This window comes from Oryx dammah, unplaced genomic scaffold, assembly GCF_014754425.2.
Source record: "Oryx dammah isolate SB20612 unplaced genomic scaffold, SCBI_Odam_1.1 HiC_scaffold_9, whole genome shotgun sequence".
In the NCBI taxonomy this organism is placed as follows: Eukaryota; Metazoa; Chordata; class Mammalia; order Artiodactyla; family Bovidae; genus Oryx; species Oryx dammah.
The window spans coordinates 4,418,775-4,441,781 of NW_024070193.1; the positions used below are offsets into that span (position 1 = coordinate 4,418,775).

The 23,007-nt window shown below is 60.9% G+C and overlaps 1 protein-coding gene across 1 annotated transcript in view; it reads right to left on the reverse strand.

Moving 5' to 3' along the window:
* Positions 1 to 3,364: 3,364 nt before the first annotated feature.
* The window catches only part of PLXND1 (plexin D1), a gene marked incomplete at its 5' end in the record, with an annotated part of 48,521 nt that continues 28,878 nt past the window's right edge, over positions 3,365 to 23,007 (reverse strand). The window contains 27 exons of the mRNA XM_040247266.1: positions 3,365 to 4,471; positions 4,734 to 4,808; positions 4,987 to 5,127; positions 6,049 to 6,196; positions 7,206 to 7,369; positions 7,847 to 7,951; positions 8,171 to 8,205; positions 8,873 to 8,936; positions 9,016 to 9,119; positions 9,435 to 9,591; positions 9,709 to 9,855; positions 10,446 to 10,644; positions 10,991 to 11,121; positions 11,615 to 11,719; positions 12,409 to 12,521; positions 12,599 to 12,706; positions 15,066 to 15,180; positions 16,011 to 16,160; positions 16,418 to 16,681; positions 16,838 to 16,928; positions 17,017 to 17,184; positions 17,888 to 18,027; positions 18,111 to 18,210; positions 19,263 to 19,414; positions 20,178 to 20,332; positions 21,269 to 21,362; positions 21,576 to 21,665. Of these exons, the coding sequence (XP_040103200.1) occupies positions 4,355 to 4,471; positions 4,734 to 4,808; positions 4,987 to 5,127; positions 6,049 to 6,196; positions 7,206 to 7,369; positions 7,847 to 7,951; positions 8,171 to 8,205; positions 8,873 to 8,936; positions 9,016 to 9,119; positions 9,435 to 9,591; positions 9,709 to 9,855; positions 10,446 to 10,644; positions 10,991 to 11,121; positions 11,615 to 11,719; positions 12,409 to 12,521; positions 12,599 to 12,706; positions 15,066 to 15,180; positions 16,011 to 16,160; positions 16,418 to 16,681; positions 16,838 to 16,928; positions 17,017 to 17,184; positions 17,888 to 18,027; positions 18,111 to 18,210; positions 19,263 to 19,414; positions 20,178 to 20,332; positions 21,269 to 21,362; positions 21,576 to 21,665 (3,432 nt within the window). The remainder of the gene's footprint in view (positions 4,472 to 4,733; positions 4,809 to 4,986; positions 5,128 to 6,048; positions 6,197 to 7,205; positions 7,370 to 7,846; positions 7,952 to 8,170; positions 8,206 to 8,872; positions 8,937 to 9,015; positions 9,120 to 9,434; positions 9,592 to 9,708; positions 9,856 to 10,445; positions 10,645 to 10,990; positions 11,122 to 11,614; positions 11,720 to 12,408; positions 12,522 to 12,598; positions 12,707 to 15,065; positions 15,181 to 16,010; positions 16,161 to 16,417; positions 16,682 to 16,837; positions 16,929 to 17,016; positions 17,185 to 17,887; positions 18,028 to 18,110; positions 18,211 to 19,262; positions 19,415 to 20,177; positions 20,333 to 21,268; positions 21,363 to 21,575; positions 21,666 to 23,007) is intronic.

The window sequence follows — 23,007 nt, forward strand, 5'->3', positions numbered from 1 at the left end:
GTGGGTCCCGCGGGAATCTGTAGAAGGAAGTGGGAGTGCAGGGGCCCTGGTTTGGGAGTGAGCTACGGAGCTCAGGGCAGTTCATAATGGCTAAAGCCCACACAGAGACGGGAGCCGGAGGTGCAGAGGTGAGGGCTGGGGTTATTTTTAAACAGACGTGACCCTCTGCGCGAGGAGAGGCTGTCTGCCTCCCCGTACCTTCATTCTGGGCTTTGTGATCACTTGAATCGAGTACTGAGGAGATGACACCGGGACACTTTCTGGGCCCAGGGTTCAAGAGACTGGCAGCTTCTGCTTCCTGTGTGCGGGTTGCTTTTCCATTTGTTAATACTTGTGCTTAGAATTCAGCCGCCATGAAGTGGGGAAGCCTAAACAGCTGTAGGATGAGAATCGAGACACCCCAGTTCTCAGCCCCAGCTGAGCTCCTTGACCAGCCAGCACCAATTTGCCCCCCCTTGGGCATGCGCCATCCAGGAACTGGATCTTCTGCCCCTGTTGAGCGGCCCCACTGACACCAAGGACGGGCCTTCCCTCGCTAGCCTTGCCCTGATCACAGACGCACGAGCACTGTGTACTGAGGTGGTTTGTTATGCAGCAGTAGACAGTATAACGAGAGCTGCAGGGTGGACAAGGGTTAGATCTTGAAGGGCCTCGCGAGCCAGGGTAGGAACTTTGGGTTTTAATTGTGATAAATGCCCATTTGAGGCCATTGAGCAGCTGAGTGCCCACAGGGGGACACGGGCAGCCACAGGAGGCCAGGGCGGGGTGTGTGTGTGAGTACCTCAGCCGTGTCTACTCTGCAACCCCATGGACTGCAGCCTGCCAGGCTCCTCTGTCCATGGGACTTTCCAGGCAAGAATATTGGAGTGGGTAGCCATTTCCCTTCTCCAGGGGATCTTGCCGACCTAGGGATCGAACGTGGGTCTCCTGCATTGCTGGCAGAGTCTTTTACTGTCTAAGCTACGAGGGAAGCCAGGGTGGTAGCCCCTGCTGTGGTCCAGCTGAGGGGTGGCTGGCCATGGAGGGAGGGGTCAGAAGTGGTGGATGCTAGGTAGATGTTTATGCTCAGTGGATGGGATTTGTTGAGGGAGTGTGTGTAGAAAGGGGTCAGTGGAGTCCATAATGTGGGGTCCACACGAGTACCTGCTCGGCACCCACCTGGTGGGGTGAGAACTCAGCTCGTTCACAAGGCTGCTGAGAGATGGTCCAGATGAGGGGTGACCGCTGAGCCAGGGAGGGGGGCGGAGACCAACGGAGTGGATTTGAGGGGCATCAGAGGTCAACTGGACAGCACTTGGCAGGGGCAGATGGACACAAAGGGAAACTGAGGCAGCCCAGCGTCGTCTTCCCTCCCTGCCCTCCTCTCAGCCTCACCCTCGCCTTGCCAATCCCACGCGAGGCTTTGTCGGGCTTCGCGGCTTCCTTGGGGCCTCTGTCATGGGGCTGATGGCAGAGCCCCCAGGGGCACCGTGAGCAGCTGGCAGGGAACTGGGCTGGCGCTTTCCACGAGAGGGGTCCAGTTGTGGGAGGCACCCCGGACAGGCTTTTGGGGGTGGGCATCACTGGGCATCTCTACGAGCTGGGGGCCGGCCAGGAGCCCCGACCTGACCAAGGTTGGACAGCATGGAGCACCCACGAGACTCGGGAAAGCCTACTCCCCGGCTTGAGGACAGACAGTCTGCCGAAGTCCCCACCTCCTGTGGCCCACAGACGGAGCCGAGAGACACCTGGAGCCGCAAGGCAAGCCTCCGGGGGCCCAGGCAAGGACTGGGGGTGGTGAGCAGACGACCCCAGAGACTGAGAGATTTCCTCCACTCGCAAGTGTGTCCTTAAACTTCAAGGAGGACTCGCATGTTAATCAGGCATTAAAACAGGCTGTGGAATATTTAATGGCATAGAAAGATGGTGCTGACGAAAGGCCGAATGGGGAAAAGGCAGCTTGCAGGATAGAGCACGTCCTGATTCCAGTTCCTACCCGTCTGCCCACGCCCAGACGGGTACACGATTTGGGCTTTGGGACAACATTCTCTTGAGATTCACACCACGAGTGGGTTAAGGTGGCTTTTATTTTCTCCATGCTTTCTGTCCTCCTTGACAGTTCTGCAGAAAACATGTATTCATTCTAGAATCACACCTCCCCCCCACCAAAAAAAAAACTCCATCAAATGTGTCAATAACTCACATTAGAAAATCTGCTGCTTAATAAAAACGCATCAGTGCTCAGAATAGAAAATTTGAAAAGATAATCTCTCTCCACCCAGAAGGCACGACAGGAAGAGGCTATTTTTAAAGCTAAAAATTGTTTACTTTTCTCTCCTCACTTTGCTGTGCTCATTAATTCTAGAACTGGTGTTGGTGGGTTTTTGTTTAAATTGTATATGTTTCTGTCCTAGTTCTTACGCCTGATATATATGTGTGGTTATTTCTCCTTCCTAAAAGGAAAAAAACTTACTTAAGCTGCTTCTAATTTGGGGCTGGTCCTCTAGTGACCTTTCCTGGGGCTCAGTGATCTTTAGCCCCAGCTCAGGCACAGAGCCAATTGGGGGGCAGGCAGGGCTGGGGGTCTCTGTGGTATTTGCTGATCCCAAGTCAAGGACAGTGGTGAGGAAGAGTCCAGGGTTAGACCAGCCTGGAGCAGTCTGCACTGCCTCATCTGCATAACGGGGTTGATGGTACATGTTTTTCAGTGTTGAGTGAGTTGCTCAGTTGTATCCGACACTGCGCGAGCCCCTGGACTATAGCCCGCCAGGCTCCTCTGTCCATGGGATTCTCCAGGCAAGTATATTGGAGTGGGTTGCCATGCCCTTCTCCAGGGGGTCTTCCCTACCGGGGGATTGAGCCCAGATCTCCTGCATTGCAGGTGGATTCTTTACTATCTGAGCCACCTGGGAAGCCCGTGCATATTTGTCAAGACTGATGACAAACTCAGGATAAGCATGTAAACATCCAGTCTCTTTCCAGGGTGGTCAGCTTGGAGCTCCCCATGCAGTCTGGGGGCCACTGTGGACACGCGGCCAGGAGGATGCACACTGGTGTGGCGTCCTCCCTGTCCCAAGACCTGGGAGAGTCCTCGACTGTGCTGAGTCTGTTTCTACATCTGTCAAATGGGGACACATTCTCCTCAAGGCCTGTTACACGGGTAAGCATGTTAGGGGCAGCGGTAGGTGACACACAGCTGCTGTGACCTCGTCCTGGCGGCCAGTGGGCACGGGCGTGGTTACCCCGCGCAGCTGCTCGGAAGCCAGAGTCAGTGTCTGCCTGCCCCTCGCGAAGGGGGCTGGGCGGGGTCCTAAGCCAGGCTCCCCGCCCTCCTTTCTGAGGCAAGCACGACCACCTCAGGATAAAGGCTGGAGCTCACGGCAGGTTTTTCCATCAGGCTTTTATTATAAAGAAGGTTCCAGAGCGTCCCGGCCTCCCCCTCCAGCCCCGCCCCCGTGGGCCACAGCCCGTCCAGGCACTGACCAGGCCAGCCCCAGGCGGCCGCTTCCGACAGAAGAGAAAGGGCGATGATCTCGGGGATGGGGGCTTGGGGGCGGGGCGTCTCTGCCGGGTCCGCCCGCCCCTGGAACAGTCATTTCCAGTGTTGCGCTGGGAGCCCCGGGGGGGCCCCTCCCGGGGCCTCCGCACTAGCGGCAGCTATTCACAGTTGGCGCGTGATAAGTTTCTTTAATATATAAAAGCTTCTTTTAAAAAAAACAACAAAAATGTGGTGCTATCTTTAGAAACACTTCCAGCAAGATCACGTAGCCCAGCTACAGCCTTGGTGCAACTCAGCCCCCTTCCCCCACCCCCTCCCGCCCCTGCCCCCCCGGGACGGCCCCCCCGCCCCGGCCTCAGCCTGGCTCCCAGGACAGCAGGGAGCCTCCCGCAAGCTGTGGACGCTGCCCGCTCCGCTGGTGTCCGCTGGAAGCCGCTGGAAGCCGGGAGCAGGCCAGGCTCCTCCACAGGCGAGTGGAGATGGCGGGGGTGGGCAACGTCTTGGTGGTGGAAGCAGAAGCGAACCGAGGGCTGGGTCACGGGGCCTCCCCCTCCGCCAGGCAGGATGAGGTAGCGTTTCTGGCTGTGGCCTGGGGCCCAGGCGGCCCTCCTTGCCCGTCGGCGGCCTCGGCGGCGCTGGGCCGGGACAGAGCGAGTGGGGGGCGGCACTGTCCAGGCTGTGCTGGGTGGACGGCGTTCAAGGCCTCAGCCTGGAGCTGGGGTCTGAGGGCAGGTGGGAGGGGCCGGCGCCTGAGGGGCCGGGACGGGGCGCCTCTGCTGGGCTCAGAAAAAGCCCCTGGTGCAGCGTCCTTTCCCAGCCGGCGTCGGAGGCGGGCGGGGCGGGGGGGGGGGGGGCGCCCGCCCGCCGCCCCCCGGCTCAGGCCTCGCTGTAGCACTCGTAGATGTTGTCCTCCATGAGGGCCACCACCTGCTCAAACTTGTGCTGCAGCTGTGTCCTCCGGGCCGTGGGGTTCGCCTCCAGGGCGCTCACGATCTGGGGCGGTAGAGGGCAAGCGGTTGGCAGAGGCGCTAGTTCAGGGCCCAGGACACCCCCGCCCCGGCCCCACCACACGTCTGCGGGGAGGACACACACGTGGCCTGGATTCCCAGTGCTGGCAGCCACGCCCACAGCACAATCCGCTGCCCTGGGGCCCGGAGTACCTGAGCCCCGCGCTCACCCGGGGTTTCCATGAGCGGCTGGAAAGGGCTGAGGTGGGGCAGGGGGTGCCCTGGGCCTCACGCTGGGGGCTGCTCACCTGCGGGCGATACCTCTTGGCGTATTTGTAGATCTCTGCCATGGCCACGTTGGTGTTGAACTCATTCTGGTATTTCTGTGAGGAAAGACGGGGCGGGAGTTGGACTGCGGTGGAGACTCCGCGGTCCGAGCCAGGCCCAGCCCAGTCAAGACCCGCTGCTTGTACGCAGCCCCACGCCGCCCCCGGCTCTGCCGGTCGAGTCCTGCCCACCACCCCCGTCCTCCCGGCGAGGTGCCCGTGGGGCCGGCCGCACCCGCGACTCCTCGGCCAGGTGCGCGTTCATCTCCTGCTCGCTGAGCGGGGTCATGTCGTGGATCTGCTTATAGTAGCGCTGCACGATCTTCCGGTACTCGGGGATCTCCTTGGCGTAGAGCAGCTTGTTGGTTGGCGAGTCCTGGGTGGGTGGACAGGAGCCAGGGAGTAAGGCGCTGGGTGGAGACAGCAGGCTCTTCCTGCACCGGCCCCGTCTACACCACCGCACACACGGGGCCATCCCGGAGCCAGCATCCCCGCACTGCAGGCTCTGCACCGGGGGCACCCCACCCCTCTCCTCTCCGCCCTGTTTTCTGCACGACTCAGGGTGACGACCTCACGGGGGACCTACTTGGAGGGGAAAGTGCACGGGCTCGTGCCAGCTCTTGGACATGCAGGCTGTTAGTTTGCGTCCTTGCTGAGGGTTATGGGTCTCTGTGGCTAAGATTTCTGGAAGCCTGACTGCTGTCTCAGTGGAATATTTCCCAGCACGTGTTTCCTACTCCCGAGAGCGGAGCGTGCCAAGTACGCTCCTGGTTCTTTGTCTGTCACGGGTGTCCTGCTCTCCCAGATAGCCTGTGAGAGGTGATGGCGTTTTCTGCCATTTGTGTGGTCTGTCTCTGAAAGTCAAGGGCTAACGGCAGGGCCAGGTCTAACTCCTGTCTCGCGAACACTCACAGCCCCTCGGCCTGGAACGCCGGGCTCTCTTGGGCCTGCTGCGCCCTCTCCCTACAGTCCCCTCTCTCTCGGGTCTCCTCCTGCGGCTCTTGACCATCAGGGCTGTCGCCTGGAGCCCGGCTGGTCGCCGACACTGTATCAGACCACATGGGCTTTCCATGCCCACCTGGCTTCTCCCTGCCTGGCTCTAGGGCCTGAAGATTCGGGAGCTGGTGCTGGGCACAGCTGAGGTAGCTGTAGCCCTGGAGTTTGTGACTGTGGGTGCCCGTTTCCGGGAGAACCCCCATTTGATGACCCCATTCACCCCACATCCAAGCTCCTCCGGTTCCCTCCCAGAAAGTCCGCCGTCCCTGCAACACTGGGCGGCCCGCCCACAGCAGCTGACCTTGCCCAGCTGCAGGTCGGAGATGGAGCAGGCGTCGATGAAGGCCTGAGCTATGACCGAGAGACAGGCATCGATGTGGTCCGTCTTCTCGATGTCGAAGACAAACTGCGGGTTTTTCAGGATGTTCACCCAGAAGCGCAAAGGAAGGCTGGGGGACAGAGGGAGGCAGTGGCATGAGCCCCGCCCGAGGGTGGGTGGCGGAGGAGGCAGTCACTGATGGGGGCTCGGCCAGGGAGGCCGGCAGGCCCAGAGGACAGGCTGGCTTTGCTCCCGAGGCCAGTGGAGACTGGATGGAGGCTCTGGGAACCTCGGTGTCTCCTCCACAAATGGGGTTGGTGACTGTCCCTAGCCGGCAAGGGGTGAGGGGTGCGGCAGAGAGGCCTGAGTTGGCCCTCGCTGCCCGCCCCATCCCCCACAGAGTCTCCTGCTCGCACGCAGGAGCTGGGAGCCAGGGCCCAATCCTGGTTCTCATTAGAGCCCCCGCCCTGCCTGGCAGCCAGTGGCTCCTCCCCAAGCCCTGTGTGGCTGTGAGGAGTCAGTCCATCGTTAGCTGGGTCACCAGGAAGGGCTGAGGGTGGGCGAGGCCTAAGACGGCTGGAGGGTTGGTAAAACTGCCTCCCCAGTGGCTGGGGGGCCTGGGACAGGGGGACACACACACCACCCCCATCACCAATGGCTCAGAGCAGCCCCTGCAACGACAGAGAAACTTCTGCATCTGTGGCAATTCTTTTCGAGAGTCAGGCTGAACTTTTCAACAACTTCCTGTTGGGGTTTGGGTCTCTGAAAAGCTAACACGTGCCTCCAAGGAGGGATGTGATGGAGGCAGGCATGTGTCTGGGAGCCTCAGTGTGCTTGTCTGCAAAATGGAGCCGACAGTGCCCACCCAAGGGGGATGGGTGGCGGGGGAGAGGGACGACAGGGCCATAGTTAGACAATGCTCACTTCTAGTTAATCCTTACAATTAAGGAGGGTTCCTTTTACTGCCCTGGTTTTCCAGCTGGGGGAAACTAAAGCTCAGAGAAGTCTCTTGTTCAAGCTCACACAGCTTGGAATGGCACAAGGGACTGAACCCAGGCTCTGAACCCCAACCCCACTGTTGCCTGTGTGATCCAGTGAAGCAGCCCCGCCCCTTACGGGCCCCCCCGAGGGCCCCCCACCTGTTGGTCTTCCAGATGTGCAGCGTGTCGGGGTCTGAGATGCCCCTCTTCTCGGCTTGCTCTTCTAGGAAGTCAAAGAAGTACTTGACGGCCAGTGGGGGCTTGTCTTCCCGGATGCTCAGAATGGCCTTGAACAGGTCATCCAGAAACTTCTGCAGCGTGCCCTGCAGGGGAGTGAGTGGCGGCCATCAGCCCAGGAACACATGGGGGGTGGGAGGGGGTTGGTGACAGGCACCTCTGGTGGCTGTGGGGAGCCCGTGGTGCTGGGGCTGAGCAGTGCTGGGTGAACGGGAAGCTGTGTGGCCCCAGGCTGGCCTCCTAAGTGCTCTGGGCCTCAGTTTTCCTGTCTGTGAAATGGGTTGGTGAAACCCACGGCACAGGAGTGTCGGAAGGACTTGGACACAGAGCAGGGAATTGGTGGGCTGGGGTGTGGGCTCTCTGCCCCTAGCCATGTGGCCTTGGGGACGTTCCTGGGCCACTACTGCCTTCTCTGTCACTCCAGCGAACAGAGACGTTGTTGCCGGGCGCCCTTCAGGCTGGGGGTGCGGCTGGCCCCACAGGGGAAGAGCTGTCCCCCGCTCCCCCAGTGTGTGCTCCCAGTTGACGCCCTAGGAGTGAGGACATGCGGGAGGCGGGCCCACCTTGGTGGAGAGCAGGCGGGTCAGGTAGATCTCCGGGAGCACCTTCTTGCGGTGGCTCTGCCGGTGGGACTTCTTGGGCTCTGCTAGCTCGTCCGTGGGCAGCACCTGGGAGGCCCGGGCTGGGTCAGTGCTGGCGCTGGGCACCACCCTCAGCTGCCCCTGGGAGGCCCTACCCAGCCCCCGCGGGTGCCTGGCTCTGCACACTCCCCAGCCCAGCCTTCCCCAGGCCTGGGAGCACGGCCTCCAGAGGCCCAGGGTGGCAGGAGGCCAAGTCCACTCCCAGTGGGGGGCGGGCACCCCCAGGGCCAGAGGCAGGGCACTCACCAAGTGGAAATACTTCTCCGTGTCCAAGTCTTTCACTGCGAGAGGGAAACACACACACGATAAATAAACAAGAGCCAGGAGCAGGGGGAGAGAGAGCGAGCAAACGATAAATGGAGGCAAAAAGCTGGAGAAAGAAACCCAGCGAGATGGGCACAGCCAAATAGACGTGTGGAGAGGAGACAAGAGAAATGCACAGAAAGACAGCGGAGAGCGAGAGCTAGAGAGACATGCATGGAAGGAGGCTCAGACAGAAAGACAGAGGCGTTGAGAGACAGAAAGGCGTCCACAGGGGACAGGAGAAGCAGGGAGACGATCACAGATGGACACGGGGCAGCTCCCCACGAGGGCCCACTGCCCCGAGCCCAGACCTCACCAGCTGCTGGAAGGGACCCCAAGGCCTCCAGGAGCCTAGGACCCCCAAGCTTGGGGCATCTGAAGGTAGGGATGCGGGTGGGAGGCAGGGACACAGTGCAAACCCCTGATGGCCTGGCGCCTGCCCAGACCTCTTACAACCGCCTCCCTGCTCCTGGGGCCCCGCTCGGCTGCCTGCAGGAACCCAGCGCTGAGGAGGCCTGGCCACAGGCCCCACCCGAGCAGCACTGTGGCGGGGCGCCGTGCCCGGCCCTGCCCCTGGAAGCCTCAGTTACCCACCCACCGCCGGGGCTGCTCAGGAGGGCCTGGCCCCCTGTCCGCCCGCACTACCTCGGCCCAGGGTGTTGTCCTTCTTGTCTGTGAGGCTCATGGCCAGGGAGGCGCCTTCAGGGATCTGATAGGGAGAGAGGCCACGGTCAGAAGGCGGAGGTCAGGGAGGGTGGCACGGCGGGGCCGGCGGGGCCAGGGCCCACCTTGTAGTGGGCCAGTGTGTTGAGCTTCTTGCGGCCGTCCTCCACCACCGAGGTGTCGTCCAAGTCCCGCAGGATGTAGCTCTGGGTGCTCGAGGCGAACCACTCTGGGGGTGGGGGACCAGGGGTGAGGGCCGGGGCGTTCCCCCCACGGGGAGAGAAGCGGGGGGGGGGGCCCCCAGAGCTCTCTGAGCCTCTACTCCTGCATCTGGAAGGCCGGGCGGGGGTACGGAGCCGCGGCTCCACACAGCCATCCGCGGGGCGGTCACCGGGTGGCCGGGCCTTCACCACTTGCGGCGAACTCCCCACCAGGCCCCAACATCAGCTCCTGGCTGATGGGCACCGTCTCCACATCCCTAGAGCCCCGGACGGCACACATGTGACTGAGCGGGGCCTGCCGGCCGCCCTCCCACCCAGCCCACCTAGGTCCACGTCCTCGGCACGCGGCCACTGGGAGTAGGGCACGTTCTTGCAGAAGGCTTCCAGAATCTTCTCCTTCACCTGCGTCAGCGTGTCCGTGTCCATGGCGCGCACGCTCAGCGAGTCCATGCCGCAGCCCTGGAAGGACACGTTCAGGTTCTGCAGGAGAGAGACAGGGGGCTCAGCAGCTGCCCACCGACCTGATGGGCAGACAGCCTGTGGGCGGAGGTGTCAGGAGCGAAGCTGGGAGCCCCTCCACCCCCCAAGCTGGCTCACCCGGGGCTTGGCCTCGATGTTTTCCCGCAGCAGCCACTCCTCGTTGAGCGTGTAGCGGGCTTTGCCCGTGATGGCATCGATGGACCCCTTGTTGATTTGCTGCTTGATGGCACACAGAAGCAGGAAGAAGGGCTCCCCCACCGTCTCCTGGGGGGTGTGGCGGGGTGGTCAGAGGCTGAAGCCAGCTGCCCACTCTCCAGACTCTAGCCCCGAGCCTGTGGCCCCCACCTGGACCTCTTCATACCTGCTTCCACCCCCCCCCCCCCCCCCCCGCAGCTGCCTGCTTCACACCTTCCTTTTGATCCTGGTGCCGCTCAGCTCTCCCACCCCCACACCCAGGGCGTCTCCCTGGACTCCCAGCTCGGACATTGCCCAACCTGGGCGGCCGCATTCATTTTATCGCGCCGGCAACCTTTCTAGGTAGCGGTAGCATCCTCACGGCTGAGGCTCAGAGAGGGCAAGCAAGCTGCTCAAAGTCACCCAGCAGGGAGGCGGCAGAGCTGGACTCAAAGGCATACCACGGAGGACTCGAGGGCTGAGAAGAGTCTCCTTGACACGGCCTCTGTTCCCAGGGTAGCTCTGAGCCTCGATTCCCCCACCCGTATAACGGACCCTGTGGGCCAGCCCCTTTCCCACATGTGTGCAGAGACCACAGTCACTGGCCCTGGCAGAGGCGGCAGGAAGATAAAAGGCAGCGAGGCCTGCGGGGCAGGGGCACGCCTGCCTGGCGCCCTCACCCGCAGGCAGCTGTACATGCAGATGGACATCCAGTTGGTGAGCATCTTCTCAACCACGGACTCTGTGCGCCGCAGCATCAGCTTGGGGTTCTTGGCGGCCGAGGCGTCGATGAGGTCCACCAGCAGCTCCTTCATGATGCCTGTGTAATACTCAAGCTTGCCGTGGAGCGCGATGGTCAGCAGGGAGGCCAGGCTGCACCTGTGGGCAGGCGTGGGGGTGGGGCGTCAGCCACACTGTGAGGCCCTGGGACCCCGAGGACCATACCACGGGGGCTCCAGTGCCCGCCTCGTCGCTGGATGAGGCAGATGCTGCAGAAATCTCCCTGGAGAAAAGCCTACCTTCCCTGCTGCTTAACCACCATGCCCACGAGCCCCGTCCTGGAAAGGGGCAGAATGGGGAAGGGAGCCAAGGCCTCAGGGCCTGACTCTGGGGAGATGCTAGCTGCCCCAGGGACACAGTGCCCTGCAAACTGCCCCAGGCTTGGATCCAGCCTGGCAGCCCCAGGATGCGTTGTCCTTCCCCAGAGCCCGCGCCACAGCCTGACCTGTCCCGCACCGCGAAGTCCTTCTGCTGCTCCAGAGCATGCACAAAGACGATGAGAAAGTGCTTGTTGCTGAGCAGCGAGGAGAACAGGCTGATGCCCTCTTCCATGTTGGGCCGGCAGCTCTCGGGGATCTGTGGGGGCAAGTGGTGAGGGATGTCGACGGGCTCCCATGTTTGAGCACTCGAGATGCCCAGAGTGGGACCTTGAATGCTTCCCGGGATGGCGAGCTCATTACCCCTTAGTGGGAGATGCCTAACTCCCTGTGACCAGGAACAATGGCTCAGCTGAGCTGGAAAGCGGGGCTCAGGCAAGACTGCCCACCCCATATCCCTGTGTGGGGAACCCTCTCCCATTCTCTAGGCAGCAGGGGGAGAGAGATGTCCAGGGGGACCCAACCCTTTCCCCTCTCTGGTCTGGGACTCAGTATGTAGAATACCCTGAATGGCCACTTGACTACCTGCTGGGATGGAGAGCTCACTACCTTACAATGGCAAGTTCCTCCCAACTTCCCAAGATTAGGATCAACGGATCAGATGAACTAGAAAGCAGGGCCCAGAGAGAGGTGGGGGTGCCCCAAGGCAGCCCCTTGTGTGTGTGTGTGTGTATGGGTGGGGGGCTACTCACCTTCCACTCTCCCAGCAGCGGGTGGGTCTCCTGCACTGGGGAGCTGCCCTGGGAGTTGAGGGTCTGGGAGGGGAGCACGTAACGCTCTTCATAGAGGGACGAGCACTGTGGAGCAGACCCCCAGCATCTCAGCAGGGCTGCATACCCCCCTGACTCACGCAGGGGCTTCCCCACAATGCACAAGCCCACTTGATAGGAAGAAGAGGCAGTGGGCCACACCCAGGGGCCATAGGACTCCAGAGAAGAGGGGAGGGGAGTCCCAGGGGGGCTTCCTGGAGGAAAAGCAGAACCAGCCTGAAGTCCACGGGTGGTGAAGCTGGAGCACACAGGCGTAAGAGGAAGCTAAAGCAGCCCAGTGTGGAAGGAGGAAATGAGGCAGAGAGGCCTGAGGGGACCCAACAGGGGCTTGATGTCCCAATGAGAAGAGTGGGGCCACCCTAAGAGATATTCTTGACAGGCCGAGGAAGGTGGGGATGGGGCAGCGGCCCCTGGAACAGCACGAGGAGGCATGGAAGCGAGGGACTGAGTCCAGTGGACAGGAGGAAGAGATGGAGAGGGGATGGCCCCTTGGTGAGAGGAGAGGCAGGCCCAGCACCCCAGGAAGAAAGCGGGGCTGACAGCTGGCTTCAGTAGGCACACTCAAACATCAAGTCAGCAGAGAAAGCAAGCTGGGGCCAGGCAGGGCGGCCAGGGAAGGTGGCTGGGCTGCCCTAGGCGGGTATGCGGGTTTCACACTGCTCAAGGGCGGGCTCAAGGAACTGAGGTATCACCAGCTGGCGGTAGCCTGCCCTGACCTTGGGGAAGAAGGTGCGGGTCACGAAGTGCTTGTACTCCAGGAAGGGGATGCCCTGGCTGCGGTTCAGCTCCTTGGTCAGGTCCGTCATGTCTGTCTGCAGCTCTGCGAAGCCTGGTGGGCAGGCAGGTGGCCGTGAGTGGCTTGGGGGTGGCGCCGGGGCCCGCGGCCCCGCGTGGCTGCCCCGCTACCTTTACGGATCTCCTCCCGGATCTGGGATTCCATCTCCTCCATCTGCAGCAGCGTCTTCTGCCAGTAGCGCTCGGCGCGGCGGCTCTTGGTGCAGAAGACGAACAGGGCTGTGGGCAGCAGAGAGGTGGGTCAGGCCCGTGATCCCTTCGGTGTCAGAGTGTGAGTCGTTACCTGCCGTGTGCAGGGCCTGGGTGGAAGAGAGACAGCCTGCCTGCGAGCCTCAGCTCCTCTGGCAGCTCACTCAGCTCAACGCCAAAAACAGCAAACCACCCCATCAACAAACGGGTGGAAGATCCTAAAATAGACACTTCTCCAAAGAAGACATACAGGTGGCCAAGAGGCACATGAGAAGACGCACATCACTAATGATTAGAGTACGGCAAATCTCAACGACTCCGTATCGCCTCACACTGGTCAGAATGGCCATCATCAAAGAGGCTGCTGCTGCTAAGTCGTGTCAGCCGTGTCCAACTCTGTGCGACCCCGTAGACGGCAGCCCACCAGGCTCTGCCATCCCTGGGATTCTCCAGGCAAGAACACTGGAGTGGGTTGCCATTTCCTTCTCCAATGCATGAAAGTGAAGTCACTCAGTCGTATCTGACTCTTTGCGACCCCATGGACTGCAGCCCACCAGGCTCCTCTGTCCATGGGATTTTCCAGGCAAGAGTACTGGAGTGGGGTGCCATTGCCTTCTCCGATCAAAGAGTCTACAAGACAGTAAATGCTGGAGAGGGTATAGAGAAAAGGGAACCCTCCTACACTGTTGGCAGAAATGAAAACTGGTACCACCATTATGGAGAACAGTATGGAGTACCTTTAAAAACTAAATATAGAGCTACCATATGACCCAGCAATTCCACTCCAGGGCATATATCTGGGGAAAATCATAATTTCCAAAAGATACATGTAGCCCAGTGTTCGCTGCAGCACTATTTACAATAGCCCAGACATGGGAGCGACCTACATGACCATCGACAGGAGTGGATAAAGAGGATGTGATGAAATATTACTCAGCCATAAAGAAGGACGTAATGCCATTTACAGCATCATGGACAGACCTAGAGACTATCGTTCAAAGTGAAGGGAGGTAGACAAATATCCTAACACAAATGAACTTGTTTACAAAACAGAAAGACTCACAGACTTGTGGTTACCAAAGGGGAAAGGTGAGGGGAGGGACAGATCAGGAGTTTGGGGACTGACGTATCCACAGTACTCATATAAAACAGCTAACCAACGGGGGCCTACTGCCTAGCACAGGGAACTCTACTCAATACTGTGTAATAACCTACATGGAAAAAGGATGGACAGAGGTCTGTCACTTTGCAGCACACTGGAAACTAACATCACGCTGTAAATTAACTCTAATAAAATTAATTGAAAAAGTAAATTACTTGTGGAGCAAAAAGCATAAAATAGTGATCAACAGTGGATTGCTCTAGATACGAGAATGATGGGTGATTTCTCTTCTCTTTTAGCAGAAAGATATTTGTATATTCTATCTCTGTGTTCCCTAAAATTTTCTACATTGAATATATTGCTTTTTAAAAACCAGCTTCTTTGGGATAATACACATGCCATCTAATCTACCTACGTAGACAATTCACTGCCTTCTAGTATACTATGGGGTTGTGACAGCATCCACGATCGAATTCTAGCACACTTTTCCTGCCCCTAGGAGACCCACGACCACAAGTAATCAGTCCCTATACACCCTCCTCCTCCCTCTAGGAACCACTAAAGTGCCTTGTGTTTTTTGATTTACCTGTTCTGGATATTTAAGTGGGACCAAACAAGAGGTAGCCTTTTATATCAGGCATCTTTCACTTACCATGATGATGTCAGAGGTCACCCATGCTGATATACATATCAGAACTTCCTTCCTTTGTATGACTTAATACTATTCCCCCACATGGCTAAACCACATTTTCTTTGTCCATTCATCAGCAGATGGACATTTTGGGCAGGGTTCACAGCGGCTGGTACGGACGAATGTTCTCATTCTCCTGGGCAGATGCCCAGGGCAGGGAACTGCTGGGTCATGCAGTAACGCTAACCTTTCGAGGAAACTGGCGAGTTTGCCATAGCAGCGGCACCAGGTAAATTCCCACCAGCACTGTACGAGGGCTCCAACTGCCCTGTGACACTGAATACAGTACTTTTGTGACCATTATTTTAACAGGGGTATAGCCTACCTAATGCGTAGGGTCGTCTTCCCCGAGCAGCCCCCTCAGAAGTAGCTTCAGTAGCCCTACAGCCCACGGTTCCAAGGCCCTCTGCCTGGCGCTCAGGGCCCGGGCCGGCACACCTCCTGACAGCGCCCGTCCTGCACACTTTGTACGGTCGCTGAGACGCCCTCCTCACCCCGCTCTGAGCACCTAACCCGCTCCCAGCTCCACACCTTTGTTCAGCGTGCCCAGCCCATTACACCTCTGTCCTACCCACCGATCTTCAGAGGCTCCTTACCGACCACGGAGAGAAGCAGCAAGACGCTGCAGATGACGATGGACACGATGATGGCGGTCTCGCTGCCCCCCAGCTGCAGCGTGGCGATGGTCTGGTTGAAGTTCCCTACCTGGATCTGTGGAGATGGGAGGTTGAGATGAGGGAGCGGTAGCTTCCCTGGACATACGCCCTGGCTCTTCTCCTCACTGGCTGTATGGCCTGGAGCAACTCACCTGACCTGAGCCTCGGATGCCCCAAAGCTCCGAGAGAGATAACCCCACCCACCTCCTGGGGACACTGTGAGGGCTACAAGAGATGACACTTGTCAAACCCTTAGTCCTGGGCCTGGCATGGAACAGGCAACTCAAGAAATACAGGGAACTGTGATGACTACAGGCAGTTCCCAGAGCCTGGCCTGTGAACTGAAGTATCTGTTGGGCTGCCCGAGGACCAGGGGAGCAAGTGAGTTCTTAGGACTCAGACTGCAGAACTGGGACTGGGGTGCAGGTGAAAGGCAGCTTCTGCAGTTCACAGCCATCATGGGGTGTGTATGCTGCCAGAAAGGGAGTGAGCTCCCCATCCCGGGAGGCATGCAAGCAGGTAAAGTGCAGAAGAGACCCCCTTTCCCGGCCTTCTCCCCACCTCTCCTGCTTCCCTCCCTCTGTGACTGCCTGGTGACTGGCGGCCCAGACTCTGGGTATGCCACCAGGTGGAACAGGGACCGCCTCTCATGGCCTCTGAGAATCCAGCCCATTGGGCCCAGCTGGGGGCCAGTCACGGACCCTGAACAGGCCTCGAGTTTCCTCATCTGCCCAGTGGGGTCATAAAGCGCTGCTTTCCTCCACTATCTGAGCTCCTGAGTGTGAAGGTGCTCAGCTGAGATGCCCCGGATGGCAGGGCAGGTGATCAGGCCTTGAGGGCAGGACCGGGGGGACCACCCCTGCCTCGGGCGCCCCACCCACTCACTGTGATGGGCAGCTGCCCCTCAGCCGTGCCCAGGGACTCATTGACGGAGCAGTGGATGACTCTCTCGGAGACAATCTGGATGTCGCAGGCCACCTGGCCGATCTTGACACGGTACTCATGGCTTTCGAGCCCCAGCCCGTCCTGCTCCTTCTGCGGGAGCAAAGCGGGTGCTCACCCGGGGCCCAGGGCAGAGCCCGATCTGCTCACACCACCCCCCGACCCATGGGCGCTCATGAGGATCCGCTCACGACCCCCCCTCCCCGCCCCGCACCTGATCTGCTTAGGTCCCCCCTCCCCACCCCGCGCCTGATCTGCTCACGGCCCCCCTCCCCGCCCTGCGCCACTGCCAGCACCCACGTGGACCCGCTCACGCCCTCTCCCCGCCCCGTGCCCCCACTGGCACCCACGTGGATCACCAGGGTGAGGGGCTCCCCAGGGTGGTGCTTGATCCACTTCTCCCGCTTGGCCGTGGAGAACTGCGGGTCGGGGAGGTAATCCAGGCGGAACCGGCTGCCCCGCTGGGCCTCCTCGGGCTCCAGCAGCTCCTCGGCCACCGCCGCCTCATCTGCGTAGACCCGGCCATTGAGGAAGAAGTCCACGGGGGCCGAGGCGTTGCTGAGAGCCCCGGGGGACGGGCAGGTGATGAGGGTGGAGTTGAGGACCTTGCAGAGCTGGGGGGGGGCACGGGGGCCAAAGTGGGGGGTGGGGTGGACAGTCAGCACGGGAAACATGGAAGGAGAGAAGGGGGGACAAAGATGAGAGACGCGGCCCAGGGGGGCCTGGCCAGCCGCGCCGCCACCGCCCTGCCCGCCGGGCCCCGCCCTCACCGTGGGCTCGCGGCCGATGTGGTGCACGGCCATGGACACCCTCTGCACCATGTGGAAGCGCTCGCCGGCCACCGTGATGGTCCTGCCGCCACTGCAGGGGGCCGGGAGGACAGCAAGCCCCGTGAGCCCACGAGCAGCCCCGGGGCGGGCCGGGGCGGAGGGCGGCGCCCGGGCCTCACCTGACGTGGCTGCGGTGGGGGCTGATGGCCGTGATGACCGGGTTCGGCATGTACTGGAAGCTGAGGCCGCCATGCACGCAGCCCCGCTGCTCGAAGCGCACACACACGGGCACCATGGCCGGCAGGGCGCCCCCTGGCACCGTGCAGGCGATGCTGGCGTCCGAGCGCCTGCGGGAGGAGCGGCAGGCCTCGTCGGCACAGACCCGCTGGCCGCCGCCACCCCTACCCATCATCCCGTGGCCCCGAGCCACCCACCCGCCAGCCCCCGCCTCACACAGACACCATTTCCACGTTCCCACTGCCGCACCTGCACTCCGGCCGTCCACCCCACCCTGGACACCTCCCCTTCTCTCTGACCCTGCCTCGTCCCACCTCCTCCAAGAAGCCTCCCCAGAGATACCCTCCTGGCTTCCACCCCTGCAAGGGCTCTAACCCCTACAGCCCTGAAAGCCCTCCCCCAACCCCACTGGATGTTCCTAGTTCCCGCAAGACTGTGGTCCCCTGGGGGCTAAGACAGTGGGGCTCACCTTGTGCCCATCAATGGGACCTGGCACACAGTAAGTGCATAATACAGATGGGCATTTCACCTAGACGTTCTGGACCACGCCCCTGCCTCTGGCCACACCCCTGGGCCGGCTACAGGTCTCAGACCATGCACAATCATCACTGTTTCCACCACAGGTTGAGATCACTTATGAAGGGCACAGTACTCCCCACAACTCACGGGTACTGTCCGTACTGGGTGAGAACACTGAGGCTGAGAAAGAGGAAGGGGCCTGGCCAGGGGACACAGCCAGTGACATCCCCGATGATGCTCAGTGCCAGGACATTCTCCTCCCAGCCCTCTGGTCCCCCAAGACCAGGGACTTACAGCAGCTCTGTGCAGGGCTCCGTGTTATTCACCAGGACCTGGAGCTCGGAACCCACGTGGAGGTCACTCCCATGGATGGTGATCCTGGTGCCCCCTGCTTTGGGGCCCATGGCGGGCTCCAGGGAGTGGACCAGGGGCAGCTGTGGGGAAGAAGGCAGGCGGTCAGGCCCCAGGCCTGCCCTGCCTGGCAGGGTGGGGGCGGGGGCAGGCTGCATTCCCTTACCACATAGGAGAAGCGCTCCCGAGACCTGCCCTCTTTGGAGGCATTCACCGTCACCACATCCGAAAATGCCTCTGGGGCTGGGCCCGTGGCGCACACGATCCTGGGTGGGGGAGGCGAGTCTGGTCAAGGAGCAGCCGGTGGGGTCCGGGGGCCAGGCAGGCGCCCCCTGGTTTCTCCCTTGAACAATGCCCCCTCTCGGCTCCCAGGACGTGTGAGCCCCGTCTCTTTGCACTCAGCCCTCCACCCCCCACTCAGCTGGGATTGGCACCTGGGCCAGGACACCTGACGGCATCACCCTTAGCAAAATCCTGAGCCGATTCCCGGTCAGCCGAACAGCCACTGAGTTCCCAGGTGTCACCCTGGTGCCAAACTCCTCTCCAGAACTGCCCTCCCTGAGTCTACCACAATTCTGTGACTAGTAGGCAGGGGATTGGATAAGGTGGTCTTTTGTCGTTTACTCGCTAAGTGACATCTGACTCTGGAACCCCATGGACTGTAGCTTCCCGGGCTCCTCTGTCCACGGGATTCTCCAGGCAAGCATACTGCAGTGGGTTGCCATTTCTTCCTCCCGGGGATCTTCCCAACCCAGGGACTGAAGCTGTGTCTCTGCATTGGCAGGCGGCTTCTTTACCGCTGCGCCACCAGGGAAGGCCAAGGGGATACTTGAAAGTTCTCCAACCATGAGAACATCGGCTGGGCTGGGAGACTGAGGCCCTTATCTGCAAGCCTGGCTTACGGCCTCCGGAAAGGAAACCAGGCTCAGTCGCTGCCCGTGATGTTTCCTCGAGCCCGTCCGGGCCGGGCCCCACGGCTGCAGGCCCGGGTCTCTGCACACACCAGCAGACCTGCACTTTCCTGACAGCAGCTGTTTCCCTCAGAGCGAGGCTTCTGTGGAAGCAGGGCTGCTCAGGGGAACCTGGGAGGGCTTCCTGAGGCAGCAGGCTCTGGAGTGGTGAAGCAGGGAAGGGCAGGACGCGTGGCAGGAATGGTCTGAGCAAAGTCTGGGAGACCTGGCAGTGAGTGACTTCTGGGGAGCAGAAGGGATCCAGGGACGGTGGGGGGAGGGTGGGGGGGGAGGGGAGGGCAGAGGGGCAGCTGGCACTTCCGGGGAGGCAGGTCACCGAAGCGCCCCCGGAACCACCCTCCACTCACTCCTCCGACACCGTGTATCTGTCGGCCAGCGGCTCACAGGCCACGCTGCCGATCCACACGCCGTGGGCCACGTCACTGAACCGCCGGCCCAGGTTCCTGCCGCGGATGGTCAGCTGGGTCCCGCCGTCCAAAGGGCCGCTCAAGGGCTCAATCTGCCAGGCAACGGGAGAGACGGGAGGATGGGGCTCTGAGGCTGGGGTGTCTGGGGAGGCAGGTTACCAGGGCTGCCACCAGGACGTGTGTGTGAGACACGCAGCCTGCCCAGGGACACCAGTGCGCAGGGACAGAGCCAGTGCTGTTGGAGGGGCGTCTCCTAGGGACACTGAGGTCCAGTCCCCGTGGCCACTGGGACCCATGTCTGACCATGTGACCCCAAATCCCAGGCAGAGCTGGCTGGGCCTGGGACGGGCAGGAGAACCAAGCTAAGGCAAACAGAACCCTTCCCTGAGACGTTTTCTTAATTGAAAAGGAGGCTCGTGGGTTACCCGTTTTCCCCTTATCAGCAAGGGTACCCAGACCTCACTATAAAGACACTCAACCCCAGCCTCTCTTCCACCCCAGACTCCAACGCCTCCCTCATGCCCGGCCCGTTCGCAGCCCTCACCACCTTCTCTATGCAAATCATCTCCTTTCTCATCATTGTCCCCCAACTCCAACTGAGCCATGAGCTCCATGAAGATAGGCACGTGTGTGTTCACTGCTGTGTCTCCAGCCCTGGGATGGGGCGGCAGGGGCGAGCTGGCACCCAGTGGGTGCTCAGTGGGTGATGCAGTGCGTGGGCCCGGGTGTGGGCAAACACATGAGCTGCGGGTCCCTGAGCCCACATGGGGCGCTGTGCGAGTGCACATTCAAGTGTGTGGGTGTGACAGGTCCCAGAGGCGGCGGGGGGGGGGGGAGGGGGGGTGGGGTGCTTACCGCTCGGATCTCGGGGGCGGGGCAGGTGCCAGGCGGGGGCTGCAGGGTGCCCCGCGGGCGGCAGCCGTCGCTCCACACACACAGGTGGCCCAGATCCTCGCGGCCCAGGCACTGGGAACAGTCGGGGCTGCCCACGGCGCAGTTGTAGACCTCCACTGCGGGAGACACGGAGCCGGCCCAGCTCAGCTGGGTCCTGCTTCTTAAGAGTCAGGGCCCAGGAAGCTCTTAGTACCTTCTCCAACCCCCAGCCCCACCCCAGGGGGCTGCTAATAATAAGCACAGTGCAGGCACAGCCCCGTTAACAGTCATCTGCACAGGGATCCTACACATGGGGGCTGTTTATCAGCCCCAATAGACAGATAAAGAGACGAGGCTCAGAGAGGCAGAGTGACTTGCCCGAGGTCACACAGCCTGTGAGTGGGAGAGCTGGAGTCATAGCCAGGCCTGAGTGGGTCTCCTGAGCCCCAGCGGAGCTCTGGGACGCTAGGGAACCACTGAGCAATGCGGGCTGTGCAAGCCTCAGGCTCTCAGACAGGCCCAGGCAGGAGTGCAGGGTGGGTCTCCAGGGCCTACAAGCTGGTTCTGGGGCTTCTGTCTGGGACCTTATATTACAGAAGTGGGGCTGGGGGTGGGGTAGATGCACACAGGCCCCACCTCCTGCTAAACAGGCCCCTGGAGAGTTGATTCGACACGAATAGTAAGAGCAAGGCCACCCGCCACCATCCAGGGGCGCAGACTGTCCCAGATAGCCCTGCAGGCCTCTGCATGCATCGTCTCAGTAAACCCTCGGCCCCGCCCTCTGCAACCGGGCCCGCACTTCCCGGGAGGACCCTGGGGCTGAGAAAGGGCAGGTGAGTGGGTGCTGGGGGGGCAGAGCCACGGGCATGCGGATGCCCCGAGGGTGTGGTGCCAGCCCAGAGGAGCAGCTCCATAGTGAGGTGCGGAGTGAGCAAGCTGGCAGAGGGGCGGGGCTGGGACCTGAGAGACAGTGTGTGTCAGGGAGTGGGGGGGGATACCCGAGCACTGGATGGAGCCCCCCAAGGCTGCGTCCCACCCACTGTGGCCACGTGGGGTTGGGGGGCACCACCCACCTGTCATGGGGTCAGGGCTGTCCAGGAACCGGGCCGGCCGCCCCTTCAGCTGGAGGCTGAGCGGAAATACCTGGCTCTTCTGCGTTGTGTGCAGCTGCAAAAGATGGGGAAATGCGTGACGGGTGTGGACGCTGTCTGGGTCTCTGCTGGGGGGAGGGCACATCGGGGGAGAGACGAGGGCAGGGCCGTTGGGGGCAAGGGGACCAAAAAGGGGAGGCAGAAAGGAAGGCATGTATGTATCTGGACGCGGGCCAGCCTGCCCTTCCCCTCCATCCCGCTACCCGCGCCGTGACGCCCTGCCGCTCACCACCACTTGTCTGCAGCGTACGGCCGATTCATTCACCCACACAGCCTCGAAGGTCTCCTCCAGACCGAAGCTACACTCCAGGGCTGCACCCTGAGGAACACGGGGGTCAGGGGGCGTCCAGGCAGCACCCACCGCCCCCCACCTTCTGCAGGATGCCAGAGACTGCTGTCCCGAGGAGTGGGCGGGGGCTCTTTCCCTGGACTGCGTCGCCTCCAGAATGTTCCTTCCTGGCCCAACGTCTGACAGAGGCGGGGGCGGGCACGGGGTGCGGTCGGGGGGTACACACGAACACCCAGAACTCTGGCCTTGTGCTCTCACACCACTAAAAACCTCCCCGATAACTTCCAGTGGCCTAACCCCGGGGCCTTTCACTCCGCTGGTAAAGCCCCGACTCTTCGGCAGGAACAACACTTACAAGGTTCATCCCAGGAGACTCCGCCTGCCCTGCAGCCTCAAAACCCCCCACGGCCCGGGATCAGTCACACAGGACGCGGGTCGACAATGCACATGCCGTCCTGCCCTCAGCCTCTGTCCAAGTCCATACTTCCACCCCAGCAAACCTCAACACAGCCTTCAAAATCCAGCTCAAACGTCCCATGTTCCAACAGCCTTCCCAGACTGCCCCTCACACAAATCACAGGGACACCCCTCACTTGAGCGTCCATCCGTTTGGCAATGAATATTAGGGTGTGTGCTGGGGGGCTTCATTAAGCTCCGACAGCCTTCCCCAACCTGCTCCCCTATCCCCTGCCCAGGCTCTGTCTACACCTGTCTCTCCACCCACTGGGGAGGAGGTGGGGGGGCTGGGTTTCGGGCCCTCTGACACCTCCGGGAAGATGGCAGTTGAAAGAGCGCAGGCTCAACCTTAACACAGGCCCACTCAGGTCCGAATTCCACGTCTGCGACCTCCTAGCTGTGTGGCTCTGTGCAGGCAGCTCCTCCTCTGAGCTGTATAGGTCTCTAAACTCAGCAATGGAAAGAGACCCCCCCCTATTCTGCAGACTCTAAGGAAACTGGACACCATGTGTCTTTAGTGGGTTGCACGCTGTGGGCGCCTAATATATGCTGGCTATGATCAGTATGCAGGAAGTGCTCAATAAATGCTTTGTTGCGGGGGGCGGGGAATAAACAGGGCCAATTCCCCAGTGCCATCTTGCCCTCAGCCCAGCACAGGCCCCCCGGGAGCAGCCATCAGTAAATATTTGCTGAGTGAACAAACCCAAGTTTCAAGAGGGCTAGGCTAGCTGCGTGGCAGGACTTCCTGTTTATGTCCCTGTCATTGGTAGATACGTTACCCTGAGGAGAAGGCAGGTCAGCCACCCCCTGGCCCTGCTCCTCCTTGCTTTGCTACGAAACTAACACAGGGAAGTGGCTGTTGACAGGCTGAGAGCTCTGGTATCCCTGCCACATTGAGCTGGGTCTCCTGAGCCTC